At 38.3% G+C, this 18,297-nt stretch overlaps 2 protein-coding genes across 2 annotated transcripts; both read right to left on the bottom strand.

Moving 5' to 3' along the window:
* Positions 1-4,421: 4,421 nt before the first annotated feature.
* LOC131148926 (3-ketoacyl-CoA synthase 12) lies at positions 4,422-5,987 on the bottom strand. The gene has a single exon (XM_058098888.1). It carries the CDS (start codon positions 5,985-5,987, stop codon positions 4,551-4,553), a length of 1,437 nt encoding a protein of 478 aa, XP_057954871.1. The 3' UTR covers positions 4,422-4,550.
* Positions 5,988-17,427: 11,440 nt separating this feature from the next.
* On the bottom strand, positions 17,428-17,883 carry LOC131148067 (uncharacterized). The gene has a single exon (XM_058097804.1). It carries the CDS (start codon positions 17,881-17,883, stop codon positions 17,428-17,430), a length of 456 nt encoding a protein of 151 aa, XP_057953787.1.
* Between the last annotated feature and the right edge of the window lie 414 nt (positions 17,884-18,297).

Genomic DNA, 18,297 nt, shown 5'->3' with positions numbered 1-18,297 from the left:
CAGGTACAACAGTCCTCAAACATATCATACTACATAGCGGAAACATTTAAATATGTATATACATCCAACTATAATACCAGAATTCTAATCATCAACATAATTTTACATAAATCCCAAAAATAACCATCCATAATCCATCCTGAAGATACACAAACTACTATCTTATACACTATGGTGTCCCACCACTACTTACCCTGAACAATACTTTCAGCCTCTGCCTTGGAGAGCCCTAAGCCTGGTTACCTGGGTTTCCTGAAATGATAGAAATTATAGGAGTGAGACAACTCTCAGTAAGAAATAATAGATTATTACCATTGTGTGGCATTATGAGTTTTAGTGTTCCAAAATACCATCATTATTTACCTTTTCTTTCACAGTGAAATCATGTAAAACTGTATACATGCATATAGATATATTTCAAAATACTTTCCTTACACATCTTACTCTATATAAGATAATATCTTTGTATAAGTAAATGCGCATATATGCATAGAAGAACTGCCTTAGATGGATAAACAACAACGTCATGTATTAACCTCGCATGATCCGGGTTGTGCGGCCCGTAGGCTGGACCTAGCCATGGTTGGCCTTACCAGACTAAGTCAACTGTATCTATACTTGTATCTGTGTCTATATCTGTAACTGTAACTATGAGTACGATTGACCTACCGAATTGGTCTGAACTCTAGGGGGTAACTCTACACTTCAATGACACAATCGATTGTATACCACCAACACTCTATCTGAAAAGTGTGGTTGCACTGGTATCTATGAAGCTATGGTACTGTGCTTAGCTATGGTCCATCATGGTTCTTAAACCATATAATGTGATTTCTAAAACAATATAATATCATGTTTTCATTCACAACTCAGTATAAATTTTCATTCTATAAATCTGTATAAAATCACTGAATTATTGTAATTCTGTATAAAATACTATCATACTGTAGTTCCATATAGAACACTACTATCATTCTGGAATTCTGTATCAAATGATGTACTGTAGTTCTATATAAAACGCTGTCATTTTGTAATTCTGTATCAAATGTTGTATTGTAGTTCTATATAGAACACTGTAATACTGTATAATATCTGTACTGTAGCTCTTCATAGGACGCTGTAACACTGTATAAAATCTGTATACTAGTCCTTAATAGGACGTTGTAACACTGTATAAAATCTATACTGTAGCCCTTAATAAGACGCTGTAATACTGTATAAATCTATACTGTAGTCCTTAATAGGATGCTGCAATACCATATAAAATTTGTACTGTAGTCCTTAATAGGATGCTATAATACTGTATAAAATCTTACCTCTGTCTATATATTTTTACCATAGAAACTGAAAAATCTAATTATACATGACTTACAAACTCATGCCACATGGATTGAGTGATAACTTATACTATAATAATATTCTGTTGAAAGTAATGGTATAACCATCTCTAGGGTTTTATTCAAACTCAATAACCCAATTTCTCAAACATACATATATCATTTCCAAAGTTCCCATTTTCATAAATTTGTATACTCAGGAAAACACACACACACACACACACACACACACACACACACACACACACACACACATATATATATATATATATATATATATATATTACTCAGAATTCACATATTATAATTTAATCAGTCAAATTTCTGAAAATGCCTGACATAATCTATTTCCCTTACCTATTTCATAGAAATGTGCCTATAGGGATAAAAAAAGGACACCCTTGTAGCATTTGGAATGCAGACCTTGTATTTATACACCTTAGTTTAATGAGTTCAACTTTGGAATAACAACAACCATGACATTTCTAAGCTCTCATACCCCAATTAAACCGATTAATTTTTTTAGAAACAACTAACAAATTCATCTCCTTACCTTAATATTGAAGTGGTGCCCAAAATCCCCAAATAGCTAATATGCTACGATTAAATTGCGGAGAATTGTTGCCGGAATCCCGAATTGATGTTTATCAGTTGATTCAGGCTTGATTTGGGAGAAAAATTGGAGAGAGAGAGAGAGAGAGAGAGAGAGAGAGAGAGAGAGAGAGAGAGAGAGAGAGAGTTTTATTTATCTAAAAAAAATGACTTGAATGCTTTATATATGCCATAGACTCAAAGCAAAACCGTTGACAGTTTGCCCGCGAGGGGTTCGGGGCGTTACAAAGTACATGGATGCAATATCCACTTTCACCTATTCTGAGGCCGCCACCACAATGCGAAAGTACTACTCCATATCAAACGAGAAGTTCTCCAACTCGGCTTCACAGGCACCTCCATACGTCCTGGGTTTTGGTACCTCCATATGTCCTGGGTTTTGGTAAACCTCGGAGTGTTAGAGTTTCCCATAACAAGAACCATCAGATTCATCTTTGCATCCAAATAATCTATTAGAGATTGCAAAGTTTCCATAGTATGATGAAAGTCCTTTGATATTTCACCTATCAAACTTGCTTTATGCTTTTGTGATTCTATCACTTCATGAACAAGTACCCTCAGTTGGGCCATCTTTGTGGCCACATTGTTGGCCGTTGTCTCAGCCTGTCCTTTCAGCACAATGATTCTCTCAACATTGGTTGGTGCCATGGTCATTTACCAAAACTTTCCCAATCTCCCAACGAGGGCAATTGAATTCACGAAGCAACTAACTGGGATATGATACCAAGTGTCACGGGCTAACTATTTAACACCTTTGTGAAAAGATCATGTGACGCTAATTAAAACACTGTTGCTTAACTAGTCAACCTATCGTTTACCAAAATTCATCCAAGAAACATTTTCATTATCATTCAATCAAATATTAGCGGAAACAATAAGCAATTATGAAAACAGTGACAAGTAGACAATGAACATTGAAGTAACGTAATTCATTAACAACACTTCTATTAACATTGTGTGTTTAGCGAGAGAGGCAAGTAGACTAAACATGTTGATAATAACTAGTAAGTTTTATCAGATTGATGAATAGTCATCCTCCCCTAAAGAGCTTTACATGCAATTCTCACCCTGACACTAAGAAATATTAAAGTGACCGATAAGTCATATTATCTTATTTGACATAGGAAGAAATTATTATTAGAAAATAAATCTACACTAATATTTATATAATGAAAATCCATCGCTAACATACGAGACAATAGATCACAGGTATGTATAATGCCCTCAACAAGCTCCGTTCGTGTCGCGTTGAATCGTTGACATTTGCATGCATGGTCATGGCGGCCAAAATCACACTCACAGATTCCGCGTTGGGCCATTCACACTATTATCGTAAAATATCCCTACCAACCAAATTAATGAAGGCACCCACTGTGCCCTTCGGCCTTTGTCAGTTTGTCCATCAAAAGTGCCAGTGTCCCCTCAACTAATTGGATACCCCTAGCGAACAGTGTCTTTCAAATTAAAACCACCAGGCAATCCACTGCTGCAAATTCTCGCGTATGCGAAGTTATTAATTATGATGGATCATGAATGAGCACGAGTTGATTTTACAAATATTAATTAATTCTTTAGATTGAAATTTGTCAAGTCCATTCCTAATCATTTGAGATAGTATTAATAGGTGTCCCGAAGCTGTTCATATCTCGGCTAGACAGATAGATGAGTTTCAGGTGTTTTCAGTACTTTATTTTTGAACACATAATATATAATATGAAACTCATGTTTTTATTTTGAGAGAATAGATTGATTTTGAGTTTTGGATTTTAGTCTGTATAAATTTTAATAAAAATTTAATATAATTTTATATCATATTTTATTCACATTCACACAAATTAAAATCTAAATAAAAATTTTTTAACTCTCAACTTTAAAAACATAAGTTACATTCAAAACGTATTGAGATGTATTGATTAAAAAATTTAAAAGATGCAATATCAAATTGTCTTAGTAATTTATGATTCCCACTGAATAATACTAAACTTCAATAATCTATCCTAGCTATTTCCCCATAATTTAACTACACAAACAATCACATCACAGTATAAGTTTCCCCAACATTTGGGAAAAGGAAAATAAAAACATTTACATATTGAGAGAAAAAAAAAAGAAAAAGTAGAGAAAGCAATCCAATAAAAATGGAGGTTTACTCCTTTCTTCTATACTTGAATATATATATATATATATATAGAGAGAGAGAGAGAGAGAGAGAGAGAGAGAGAGAAAAGCTATTTCAGGCTATACACTAATTTCATTTACTGAAATCATAATTGATTGTGCATATATGAGATTTTACATTAAATGGGTTCCTATAATTTCCCTACGCCCTGCCAGACTTTTCTCGAACGATCCTCAGTATCTCATTGGAGGTAGGTAGCTAGCTGCGCCTACACCGTAAGTAAATAAAACTAAAAATTAACTATTAGTTTAACATGCACCATCATCAACATTCGCACAGCAACGAGCAATTAATTATATCAATCAAACAGAATATTAATTAATTATTAACTGTTTCAACTTTTATGATCACACGAATTGGTTAACAAGATCGAGCAGTGTACTTTACTGATCATAACAATAAGATCAAACTCATCATCGTCATCATCCTCTGTTTCCATCTGCTTCCTGGATTTTGAAAGTACTCGGATCCTCCTGGTTAATCCACCCATACTTCTCCAAAAATGGGTTGGCCAGGTTCGCCGGAGGGTAGTCATCAATGCACGACTCCCACGCCGTGTTCTGCCGTGCCTCACCCCCCAAGTCTCTCATCACCTCCCACACGCAGCTGTTGCACTTAAACCCAGCCCCAAAGCTTATCATCAACACCCTCTCCCCCTCCTTCAACCTCCCCTTCGCCTCCATGTACCCCAGCACGTACCACAGGCTGCTCGCCGACGTGTTCCCGAACCTGTGCAACGTCATCCTCGCCGGCTCCAAATCATAATCCCCCAACTCCAAGCTCTTCCCCACCCCATCTATAACCGCCTTCCCTCCCGTGTGCAGGCAGAAGTGCTCCACCCCCGCCCGCAAATTCACTCCCGCTACCCCCTTCCCCCCTCCTCCCCCATTCCCGCCACCCCCCGTGGCGGCGACGATTCTTCGGATGAAATACCTCGCCGCGAACAGGAGCAGCTCCCGGAGCGGGAGGATCTTTGGCGACAACTCCCGGAGGTTGTCGACGAAAGCCCGCGTGGCTGACGACGGGAGACTCTTCCCGAGGTGGAAACCCCGCCGCCCTTGGTCGTCCTCCTTCTGCATGCAGCAGCCGTAGGCTTCGTCAAGCGCGCCGTGGTGCGTGCGCACCAGACACTTTAGTTTCAGCATTGCCCCCCGCGCCAGGTGGTGTTTGTTGGTAAGGAGTATAGCGCAGCCGCCGGACCGGAACAGGCAGTTGGCGAGGATCATGGAGCGGTCGTTGCCGGTGTACCAGCTGGTGCTCAACGACTCCGAGGTTAAGACAAGGGCGGTTGAGTTTTTTCTAGACTTGAAGATGTTTCGTACGAGGTCGATGGAGATGAGGCTGGCGCTGCACCCCATGCCGGAGAGGTTGAAGCACTTGACGTCCGGCCTCATTTTGTAGCAGTTGATGATCCTGGCAGCCAGGGAGGGGACTGCGGCGATCATGGAGACGTTGACGACGAGGACGTCGATTTCGGAGGGGGGGAGGGAGGTGCGGGCGAGGAGGGCGGCGACAGTGTCGGTGAAAAATTCGTTCATTTCGGAGATGGCGTCGTGGAGGGAAGGGTTTTGTTCGCGGGCGGAGAAGAAGTTTCTGGGGGCGTAGGTTTGCTCGCCGATGCCGGAGCTGACGATGGCTTTGAGGAGGAACTTGTATTCTTGTAGGCCGAGGTTGGTGTTGCGCTTTATGATGTCGCCGGATAATTGGGTGCCGAGTTTCCGGTCGTCGGCCGGCTTATAACATTCATAGTCTAGGATGTAGCAGCTCTGGTCTCTCCTCTGGTTTACCAGTTTCTGGAGGATGAAGAAGAGACAGAGGAGAGGGAGAATGTAGAATAGCATCATGAAGAAGAGCTCCATGAGAGAGAGAGAGAGAGAGAGAGAGAGAGAGAGAGAGAGAGAGAGAGTGCAGTTTTGTGTTTGTTTGTGTAAGAAAATTCAAATCAAACACCTAACTGAGAGAGAGAGAGAGTGAGAGAGAGAGAGAGAGATTAGCAGTATGGGCATGCGGCCGGGGCAGGCCTTGCACTGCACGTCTCTGTTCACATATATGGAACTTATGCCTACATCAAACACCAGAGAGAGAAAGAGGAGTTCGGGGAGGTGGGTTTGCAGCTTCTGTTTGTTTGATGAGAAATTAAAATGGACCACTTTATATAAAGGATGTTCCGTTGGGCATGCAATGGCATGTGAATGATCAATAAGGCATGCATGAAAGAACGACATTTTGGGTCATTGATTTCATTGCTCAACTCCCACTACCACCACCGCCACCACCACCCCCACCCACTGATTTGATCTCTCGTATTTCATCTCCATGCCTTAGTTTACTTCCTATCAATATTCAATAATAACCTTTATTACTGGCACCATGGGCGTGCCAGGTAGACTTGCTCAATTTGCTATAGCTATAGCGCCCTGTAAAACGTCTCTCTTCACCTGATACATATGTACACACCTAGCACTGACATTGGCTTTACTTCAATTACTTATTTTGGCAAATAATCACTTCATTTTCATGACCACTGCAAACCAAGAACAAAAAAGGAGAGAAAGCAAATCAGTTTCGGTGCTTAAATGGAATAAAATTATTGATCATAATTTAGTGGCTTGCGTATTGTGGTTAGCCTCATTTAAGATGAGAGAGAAGGTTTGGTAGACACAAATATCTTTTGTATGACTTTGGGAGTGACGGCCCCAACACCAACAGCCCAGGGCAGCTAGCTAGCCAAAGAGTACTCTGCGGTGCAGTGTTAATAATAATTTCCATGAGAGGGGCTATGATAGTTCTAAGGTGCGTTTGCTTCACAGGTTAAAAGGCCAGCGTGGAAAATGCTTGCAAAGATCATAACATAGTCTCATGAGCTAAACTTATTTAGTGCATTATGCTAGTTTGCGACCGCTTGTCTCGTGTGCTTGTGATGAATTTTCATAATGTAAATAATAGTGTAGGGTTATTTTTTACTAGTAGTATTTTTGTATGTCAAATAAGATAGTATGATTCCTTAATCACTTTGATGTTTCCTAATGTTAGAGTGGGAATGAGTTAGAAAACTTTTTAGGGGAGGGTGAGTGTTCATCAGTCATTGTAAAACTCACTACAATGTGTTTAACCTACTTGCCTCTCTCGCTAAACACACGATGTCAACGAAGGTGTTGTTAATAAATTTCGTTGATTCAATGTTTATTGCTTGCTTGCCACTACTTTCATGAATGCTTATTGTTTCCGTTGTCATTTGATTAAATGCTAATGAACGTGTTTCATGGATGAATGTTGGTAAACGATAGACTGACTGGTTAAACAAGAGTACTTTAACTAGTACCGCACGACCCTTTCACAACAGTGTGAAAATAGTCGAACCGTGACACTTGGTATCACAACCAAGGTTCAGTTGCTATGAGAATTCAGTTACATTCGCTGTGGGATTTAGAAACCTTTGGTAAGTGATCATGACACCAAACAATGCTGAGAGGATCAGCGTGCTGGAAGCACAGGTTGAGGCAACAACCAACACAGTGGCCGCAGAGGTGGCCCAGATGAGAGAATTGGTTGATGAAGTGATGGGATCACAAAAACATCAAGTAGGCTTGATAGGCGACATGTCAGAGGACTTTCGCCATATAGTTGAAACTTTACAGTTGCGGATGGCTGATTTGAATGTAAAGGTGAATCTGATGGTTCTCACTATGGGGAACTCCAACACTCCAGGAGTTAGCAAGACTAAGGTACCAGAACCCAGGATGTATGGGGGTGCCCGTGATGCCAAGGAGTTAGAAAACTTCTTGTTTGATGTGGAACAGTACTTTTGCGCTGTGCCTCGGAATAGGAAAACGTGGATACTGCGACCATATACTTGGTTGGTGACACCAAAATGTGGTGGCGTACCAAGTACAAAGAAATTGAAAATGGAAGCTATGTAATCAATAGTTGGGCAGACTTGAAGAGAGAGCTCAAGGCCCAATTCTTTCCTGAGAATGTCGAGTATAATGTAAGGAGAAAGTTGAGAGATCTCAAGCATACAGGGTCAATCAAGGAATATGTGAAATAATTTTCTACTTTGATGTTGGATATTCGGGATATGTCGAAGAAGGACAAGTTGCTCTATTTTCTTGAAGGGATGAAACCGTGGGCAAGGACAGAACTTCATAAGCAAAGAGTTCAAGACTTATCAACTACACAAGCTGCTGCAGAACGCTTGACTCACTACACTGGTGATGATACCGCTTCGTCTAAAAGGCTTGGCGGAGAGGGAAACAGTGGAAAGTCTTTCAAGAAAGGCAAACCTAAGAGTGGGGGAGCCGACTCTAAATCATCAACCTCAAAGGAAGTTTTGTCATCTCAAGGGTTCAACACACCCAATGGAAAGGGAAAGAGTAAAATTTTGTGCTACTTGTGTGGTGGATCTCATAGAGTGACTGAGTGCCAACACAAAGGATTACTCAATGCCTTACAAACTTCCACTTTGGGACAAGTGGTGGAAAGAGAGGAGGAAGGGGATAATACCCCAAAGGTGAGTTCAATGCGATTGGTGAGTGCATTGGAAAAGCAGGCAAAAACATCGAAAGTTACACAGGCAAAAGGATTAATGTTTGCGAACTTGAGGATAAATGGAAAGAGTACCCGTGCTATGGTGGATTCGGGGGCTACTCATAATTTTGTTTCTCAATTTGAAGCATGGAGACTCAACTTATCCTTAGAAAAGGATACATGACGCATGAAAACAGTTAATTCTATAGCCCAGCCTACTCTAGGATTAGCCAAGCAAGTGGCTCTAAAGCTTGGACAGTGGGGAGGTTATGTGAATTTCACAACGGTGCCATTAGATGAATTTCCAGTCATTCTAGAAATGAAGTTTTTAAGGGGGACGAGGGCAGTGCTAATGCCTTCGGGTGGTTCCCTGTGTTTGATGGGAGATCACTCGTGTATGGTGCAAGCCTAGTGAGCTTCGGGACGGGGTATGAGTTAAAATAGTTTAGCATAAGTATTGTGTAATACTTATATATATGTTTTTATTACTGGAGGCGTATTATGGATATTTAGAGATACCTATGCAACTGTGGTGGTTTCAGTACTATGGTGGTTTTATTATTGTGGTGGTAATTAATACTCTGGTATAGTATTTGAGGTTTATATTATTTCCGCTGCTTGGATTGAACTAATGTATGGAAAGTTTCCTCCTGGACCCCACTAGGTTCGAGTCATTATAATTCTGGTATCAGAGAGTATGTTTAATCCTATGTGATGGATCCCAGTTTCGGGTTCGGGGCGTTACACAAGTAGTCATCTTCAACCAAAAAAGCTTTGGCTCTCGGGTTAATTACTCGAGTAGATCTTCCAGAGAATTGTGCTAAACAATCCTAGTTTGCCCTAGTCACTTCCTTTTTATCCTTGATTGACAGAAGCAAACAGTACCTCATTGATCTGAAAGTCTTAGGCAATTGTGTGGCCTGACTAAAATATGTTTCTTTTATCTTTATAAGCTTGTTGCTAAAGTTAACATATGAGAGCTCCTACTGTTATCTTGAAGCAAAGGAGTTGCCTAGAACTATGTATTTTGCAGAACTGATATTGAGACTATTGACCATATTTTTTTTTAGATGTAAATTTTCTAAAATTGTGTGGGATCATGTCCGACACTGGATGGGGTTCACTAGAGTTACGTCTTCCTGGAAAGCTGCTCTGAAGTGGTTGCATAAGGAGGCAAAGGGCACGGGCACGTGAATTAAATCTGTTGGAAAGAAGATTTGTTTGGCTGTTACTGTGTACTTCCTCTTGCATTTTAGGAACAAAATGAAATTTGAAGAAAATCAATTGAACTAGAGGGGCTATTTAAGGTGATTCGGAGTCACACTTATAGAGTCGTTTATGATAAATTTGGACTGTACTCCTTTGATTGAGTTTTGGAATACTTGTTTTTACTTTCGATTGTTCTGTTTCATTTGGCCTTTTGGTCCCTGGGTATGCCCAAGTTGATCTATATTTAGCTATTGTTTGGTTTTGATTTGGTCTTCTGATTAGGAGCTTGGCTTCCCTTTACTTGGGTATGCTCAGTCTATATTGTACATAACCATTTTGATCAATACTATTTACCATTACTCATAAAAAAAAAAAAAAGAATCACTGTTACTTGTCAAAATGAAAGACATTTTTTTTCCTTTCGTTTGATGCATAATATAGAACTTGATTCTGTTATATTTTGTACTTTTGTTGTAAATTAAAGTCCTAACATCAAAATAAAGCTTTGGCATAGGTTGTATTACAATCTTGATTATACCAACACGAGATAGCTCGTTAGGGTCAAATGAATATAAAGGAAATATAATTCTACACCAAAATCAATTGGAGCAATCAAATACACAATTATGAGCTACACGTACATTCAAAAGACCATTTTAATGTATAAGATGTCATTTATAATCTAATAGTTCTTACATTAAATTTTCAAATTTTCTTTGCGGTCTTACCGATGCTAAAAGATCTTTGAATAACTATGAGACCTCATAATTTGATTCAATACTTGAATGAGACTTTGATGACTTCATCTTGAGAACCACTAAGTGATTTTAGCCAGTTTTGTGTTATCAACAAAAATCCCAAACAACAAGATTTTCGAATCGGCTGAAACTTGATCGGATTGTTTTATCCAATATTCTTCCAAGTGAAAATAAATTATTTGACGAAGAAGTGTGCCAAATTAGAGATGATATGTAAACATTGTTCTTGAAAATTTATTTGTTCTATATGTGAATATATACAAGTCTTAACTCCTGCGGATCAGGCTGTTCTTTCATAAACGCCTAACAGCCAGATGGGCCTTGATCCAAAGACAGGCCCACATGGGCCACAGCCCACTCACACTTTAACTGATTTAATGGGCCAAATCACATCTCCCGTGTGATACATAAGAATTTAGGATTATTTTTTGATAATTTTTTTTTTTAAATTGCGTTTTCATCTATTGGCAATTACATGTTAATACTTATGCAATTAATAATTACATTTTAGTCTTTAGATAATTGCATAAGTAAATATTTGTTTAGGTTTCGACCCCTTTTTGGTACGTCCAAGAGAGTCCGTTTTTTAGTAAAAAAATAAAAAAATGTCACTAATAAAATAAATTAAATTTCTTTTGGGGGCTTGGTCGTTGTTCTAGTAATTGATTTAGTTTTGTTTAATTTTTGCTAATATTATGGCTCATTTGGTTTGCGAGATAGTTATTTATTGTGATAATATGGACTACAATGTAACTATAATTGTAATAGCTGTTATATGTTTTTTATTACTGCATTCAATATGTAATAAGAAAGAAATAAACATTTTCATCATGAAATTTAAAAATATTTATTTTTTATCTATTTTTTCTTATAGACTCATAAAAATTTTACTTTATTATTTGATTTATGGTCTGAATATATATATATATATATATATATATATATATATGTAACCAAATTATAATTAATCCTTGAATAACATTTTTGCTCAAGTTGGAGGGATTATCCAAGGGACTTACCTTTCACAGTGTCTATGTGCCTATTTTTCGAATATAAAATATATGGTAAATGGGTCCTGCTATTTATATATATATATAAGATTAATAAATGTGAAAATCACTGCCACAAGTTTCACATCTAAAAAATAAACATATGAACATGTGAAAGGGCAAGTTCCCAATATAATTTCTACTCAAATTAATATTATTGAAAGCAACAAGAGAAAATATAGAGAACCAAAAGGCCTGAGCAATTAGAACCAACATACAATACTATTGCCTTGTCCAAACTAATCACGTTAGGGGAACAATGTCTCGATCCACAAGGATACACATATTGCGCTGAATGAAGCAATGCATCTCGCAAGTTAGGTACAACCATACAAGGTTGGTCCCAGGAGCATTCCCAATAAAGATGTGAAGAAGGAAAGGAGCAAAATTAAACTATAACAAAAATCAATGAGGGTCTATTTATGTTGAGATGGAAAATTACATAGGGGACCTCCCCCTTCACATGTCCGTGTGCATATTTTCGAAGTATGTATTTGTATGCATGTTATCAAAGAGATTTTTATATCGCTTTTGAAGGAATTGAATCAATTTTGAACTGAAAAATCTTAAAAAGTAAGTACGTTTTCAGAAAAGTACTTTATATAAGTATTTGTGTCAATAAGTAATATTTGATTTATACTTAAATAAGTACTTATTTCAAAAAAAATGCTTTTTAAGCCATTTTATTTTCCAAAAGATAAGCATTTTTTGAAGAAATATTTGTCTAAAAATAAATACCTATTTTGCAAAACATTTGTAATATATAATTTCAAACTAATTTTAGATAAATATTTTTTTAGAAAAATATTTTTCTACAAGTGGCTTCAAATAATTCGTGCTTGAATGTAAATGTACACTCTTCTCTACTTATATATTAAAATATTCACCGTATCATCATTTGTGGATTTAATATTAGTTTATTTTTATTTTAGATTACTTTAATTTTTTGTAGTAAATATTAATTAAAATTTAATATGCGAAATAAATATTAGCTATCCTATGAGTTATGATGGGCGTGAAGAAGTGGAAGGCGTGTGTAGATGTCAAATGAACCTTGAATGGCTGAATATAGGCTTGTGAAACTTGCACAAAGTACTAACAACCCTAATTTTTGGCTTATATTACGCCACCTTCAAAGAAATTTTGTCGGCGAAAAGAGGGATTGAAAAGTTTAAATTTTGATTGCATATACTTTAACAGTCGAAATTGATATATATCGTCTAGCCAAAAAAAAAAAAAAAAAAGGTAAAAGGCCTAATTTTTGCTGTCCTCTCATTTTATTTTTGCCAGTAATTTCTTAATTTTCATTTCAAATCCAAAGCTACAACCTATCAAAGGAATTATTAGATTAGATTGTGTAACATGGTTACATCTTAAATAATTAAGAAAATATTAAAAAAAATTTAGATAGTCTTTATTAATGATTATTTTTTAATTTAATTTTTAGAAAATTAAATAAATTTGAGATCACAGTCACTATCTATTCGTATTGTGAACTTAATTAAAAAAATGTTATATTGTCATTTGTTTATGATTTTTTTTGTTTGTTAATTATCGAAATCTTACGCTGTAATCGGTCTATTATTAAGAATAGAAATTTCTTATGCAAATGTAACTTAACTTGAAGTTTCAGAGTATGAAGTTAAGACCTTAAATTAAATTTATTTAGATTTAAATAAAATATAATATAAAATTATATTATATTTCTTCCAAATTCATACAAATCCAAATTTAACACTATCTAAGTTGATTAATTATTCAAAACGTAACCTTGTTAGACTGTTTATCCTATTGATTTTTCAAGTAAGCACAAAATAAACCTTTTTTCTTTTGGCACTAATGCACATGTACGTCCATTTACATGTCAAGAAATTCTAGACTCAAGCACGCATGTACTACACACATTTACTTTTTTTTTTTTTTGGGTTACGTCGGGTGTCCTTAGTCGGCATCTACTAGATTACCCTGGGATGCATCGCAGCAAAGACTAATCCCACGCCCCACAATTCCCACCCCAAGGCCCTGCAGGGAGGTAAATCGAGATTTGCTCAGCGAGACAGGAATCGAACCCGGGACACCTACCTGGGTCACAGGCACGTCCGGGTCCGCCCTTACCACCTGAGCCAACGCTCGGTATTTCATGGAATGAATAATGTTGATATATATTTCTTTCATTTGGAAAATCAAGAGTGTATCAAAATTTAAACTCTTTTTATTTAAGTTAATTGTAAATATATTACCAACAAGGGTTTGTCTTAGGAGACATGTTCTATGGTTGCGAGGATGAATCGTCAGCCCATATTTTCTTTCGTTGTGATTTCTTTCAACATGCGTGGTATGCTTCACCTTTGCGATCAAGGCTTTCTTCTTTCACCAATTGGCGGAAATGTTTTCATGCGTTTGAGTCGCTGGGCCATGATAGAGTTGATATTCTTCTTATTCTGATGCAGATTGCTTTTGGCTGATGGTGTATTTGAAGATACTAGAGTTATCACGCTTTTCATTTCTTTTGGTTCAATCTACTTTATTCCGAAATATTTTAATATGCTGCGAAAAGGCAATTATTAAGGAGTTTTTTATGAAAATATTATATAAAAAATAAAAAAACACATATATAGGGGAAATAAAAAAACAAAAGTCGGTTTGGGCTTAAAAAAAAAAAAATTGCTGTCGAGTCTCGTCATTGTCAGAAATTTTTTTAAAAAAATTGATTTGTTAGCTCATTTAAAAGGGGAGAGAGGAGAGAGGGGAGGGGGCTTTGTTTGCAGGGGGCGAGGACTGATAGGCGGGGAAACAGAGAGGGGAGAGAGAAGAAAGAGGTGGGGGGGGGGGGTCTGATGCGCCGGATGGGACGGGGGAGAGAGAGAGAGAGAGAGAGAGAGAAAAGGGGAGGGGGCATGCGTAGGGGGAGAAGGCCGGTTTGCAGTGCAAAATATATATTTTTTTTTAAAAAAAACTAAGCAAACTGACATTTGAAAGGTCAGTTTAGAAAAAAAAAATTTAATTTTTTTTAAAGTGACAAAACCGACTTTTGATAAGTCGATTTGGTAAATTTTTTACCCTATAAATTCACATCCTCGTCCAATTGATTTAATTCATATCATACTCCAACTGCTCACCAACTGATAAATATTTATTCTGTTTGTACACTTCCTACTATATTTAATACATAGAGATGGAGTTTGGTCCACTTCATTCATCTATACTAACATTGGGGACTGTACATCCTTCGTACAGGGCATGGGATGAGGATCATTCTAACGCCTTTAAAGGGCGTCAGTGTGTGCGTACATTAGAGACTATGTGGCATGCCCATTCTAGAAGAATTACGAGGATTCAACGAGCAGGGTTCTATCCACTATATCAGATTCGGTACATTCGCTTAGACCATCATTTAATTAGTGCATTGTTGGAGCGGTGGAGGCCCAAGACGCACACATGTCATTTTTCTTGCGGTGAGACGACGATAACGTGCAGGATGTCACAATCATCACAGGATTACCCGTTGATGGTGACGCTGTTACGGGCACGATGCAGCAAGACTGGGATATGCTTTACCAAAGCCTACTTGGATGCAACCCCCCCTCTGGCCGGAGCAGACGAAACAGCGCGTCCTTGTCTATGACATAGATGGATGGGAACTTACCTAATCTTACTGATGAAGCATCGGAGGAGGCTGTATTGCAGTACGCTCGAGGGTACATACTATGTCTAATGTGCGGCTTGTTGTTCATGAACAAGTCACAATACTATGTGTCGCTGATGTTCCTCCCGCTGTTGAGTGACTTGGAGAGGGCGTCGACGAATGGTTGAGGTAGCACTACCCTTGCATAGCTGTATAAAGAGATGTGCTAGGTCGGTCGTGGGCAGGCGCAATCAGTTAGAGGTCCCCTATTCATCCTGTAGGTTTGGGCATGGGTGCGCATGCCCTTTCTTGCTCCAATTAGAGTTGGCCTACCACATTTGTTTGCTAATGTCGACGATGGCCCATTCCCACTTGCAGTTAGATGGCGAGCTTCATTTCATGCCGCACACGTTCCTCAGCATACTTTGCGGTCATATTGATATGACATTGATATGATGCGTGAGGACCAGGTAATACCATTTTTATTGCTTTTGAATCATTCAATATGGGTTCGAAACATTTACTATTCGTAGTAATTTTTTTACCTAAATCCATTGTTAGCATTTTATATAGATGTCGTACACTGCGGATGTCAATGTGAATTTACCCCCTATATGCCTCATAGGTGTATACATTTGGCTAGTTTGTACTCCTATGATTTGCTTTCAGATCATGGAGTGACACTTGCCAAACTGTATAATGCGACAGTTTGGGCTGAGGCAGTAGATCCCTCGTCCAACTCAGACAGGTTACGACCCCGACAGCCATAATTCGGATCTACATGACTGTAACAAGCGCGACAGTTATCAAATCAACTAGCGCAATAAGTACGAGTGTACTAGCCAGATGTGGCAACACAGACTGGACAATGCCGTCTACACACTTAAGAAGCTTCCACTCCCTAAGCATCCAAGGACCGAAGACGGATATAATGACTGGGTCCATCACGATTCGCATTGTGAGCAGAACCGCCAATTTAAACATAACAGTGGTGAGTGAAAAAATTAGTAAACGCATGTAAGGAATAGACCCTGACTTTATCATTAACTTATTAGTACTTTCAAAACATATTTTGATGTAGGAGCACATGATGGGGAGCATCCACTTGTCAGATTGCGTCCCGACATGTCCCACTAGACCGATTGCAGAGGTGTGTATGAAGTTTGTTGCTGAAGAAGCTCGTCGGTCAATTCATAGGTCTCCCCACACTAACGTGGAAGCCCCGAATCGGATGATGATGTTGTAGCGGCTGAGCAGGCATCGCAGAGGAGAGGTCGCGGTGGACCTTGCCGAGGCCGTGGGGGGGTTGTGTTCGAGTTGAGGGGGGGCTCCCACCCAACCATCCCAGTGGACGCAAGGTGATTGGGGATCATCAGCACCGCAGTTCACACCGGCACAGACCTCCATCTGGCACGCAGAGGCTTCTTCTTCTCATATGCCATATGGGGGGTATCAGCATCAGTATGAGGCATCCACCAGTATGCCATACCAGCCAGAGGCTCTGCAGTCCACATAAAGCGACCCACCCCCAATGTATCGGGAACAACAACAATACCACCCATTCCCAAGATCATCACCGATCCCATTTGATCTTTTAATTGATGGGGGATCGGTTGATGCTGGACTAGAGGAACAAATCTCACCAACAATTGAAGGTAACGATGGTGCGGAAGGGCCAGCTGGACGTCGTAGAAGGCAACCTCAACCGCAGCAAGAACGATGTAAACAGCCGCCCAGATAGAGGAGACCGCAACCATGTGGGACTTAGTGACCCAATACAATGTGGGACTTAGTGACTTAGGCTATTTCATGATGCGTGTATACTTTAATGTTTTTTTTTTTTTTTTTTTGCGCAATGAATAATAATTTTTTATAATTATAAATTAAGCACAACTCATAAATTAATAACGAAATAGAACTGCGGAATAGAACTCAAGTACAACTCACTATTTTCAAAAGCTAAAAAGCTAATCGTAACTCATAAATCTCAAGTACAATACAAATTAAGTACATATTTGGAAGTTATTATGATAGTCTAGCATGGTTATGACCTCCTCAGCAACCTTGGACACCAATTGCAGTTGTGACCCTCTTTGTGGCAAAACCCGCACCGTATCCTCCGCCTGCCCTCTCATACATCCATTTCGTTACGTAGTCTCAAACTTTTGGGGCGTCCTTTCTGCCTCAGCAACTTTCGGTTACCGTATAATGTTGGTGCCACTAGATCCGTCCAATATTGTTCATAGAGGATTGGAATGAAGTCCATCGTATATGTCGCATAATGCTCCTGCATTGTGAAACAAAAGTCAATATAGCCACTGTACCCCAATCTCCTAGCACTGCAGACAGCTAACAAGTGAGAACAAGGGTAGTGTAGATTCTGCCACTTCCCACATGTACATTGGCGTCCCTTTATGTCAACTGTTAGAATATTTCGACCCTTATTTGATGGTTGTGGTGTAGTTTGAATACTAAACAACCCCCTTTCAATGTTGAAGTTGATAACCTCATGTCCAGCATACGCCATTTCCCTCCTCGTGGCGTGTAACCATTCCCCGACTCCATTGCTTGCCAAGATGCCTCCCATCGGGCACAGGGCCGGCTCTTCATAATATGAGGCCCTAGGCGAATAATTTAATCAAGGACCTTTAATATTTTGTTTAATTTTTTTTTTATTTAAAATTAATTTTTCTAGCTTTTTGAGATGCAAAATCACTAATTAAAGTTTTATATTCAAGATTTTCAAGTATTTCTTTTTCTATTGATAACATAGCCAATCAATTTAATCTTTCTTGTGACATAGTTGATTGCAAATAATTTTTTATAAGTTTAAATTTTGAAAAACTTCTTTCTGCAAAAGCTACTGTCACAGGTATCATTAATAAAATTCTATAAGTAATAAATGCATTTGGAAAACAATCTATCTTTTTTATAAAGTTTAATGTTTCAATTGGTGTACTTGTTTCTTCCAAACTTTCTTTTAAAATTCTCAATTCTGAAA

This window comes from Malania oleifera, chromosome 2 (genome assembly GCF_029873635.1).
Source record: "Malania oleifera isolate guangnan ecotype guangnan chromosome 2, ASM2987363v1, whole genome shotgun sequence".
Taxonomy (NCBI): domain Eukaryota; kingdom Viridiplantae; phylum Streptophyta; class Magnoliopsida; order Santalales; family Ximeniaceae; genus Malania; species Malania oleifera.
Note: the sequence above shows the minus strand (reverse complement) of the source record. Positions and strands in the feature narration are given on the sequence as shown.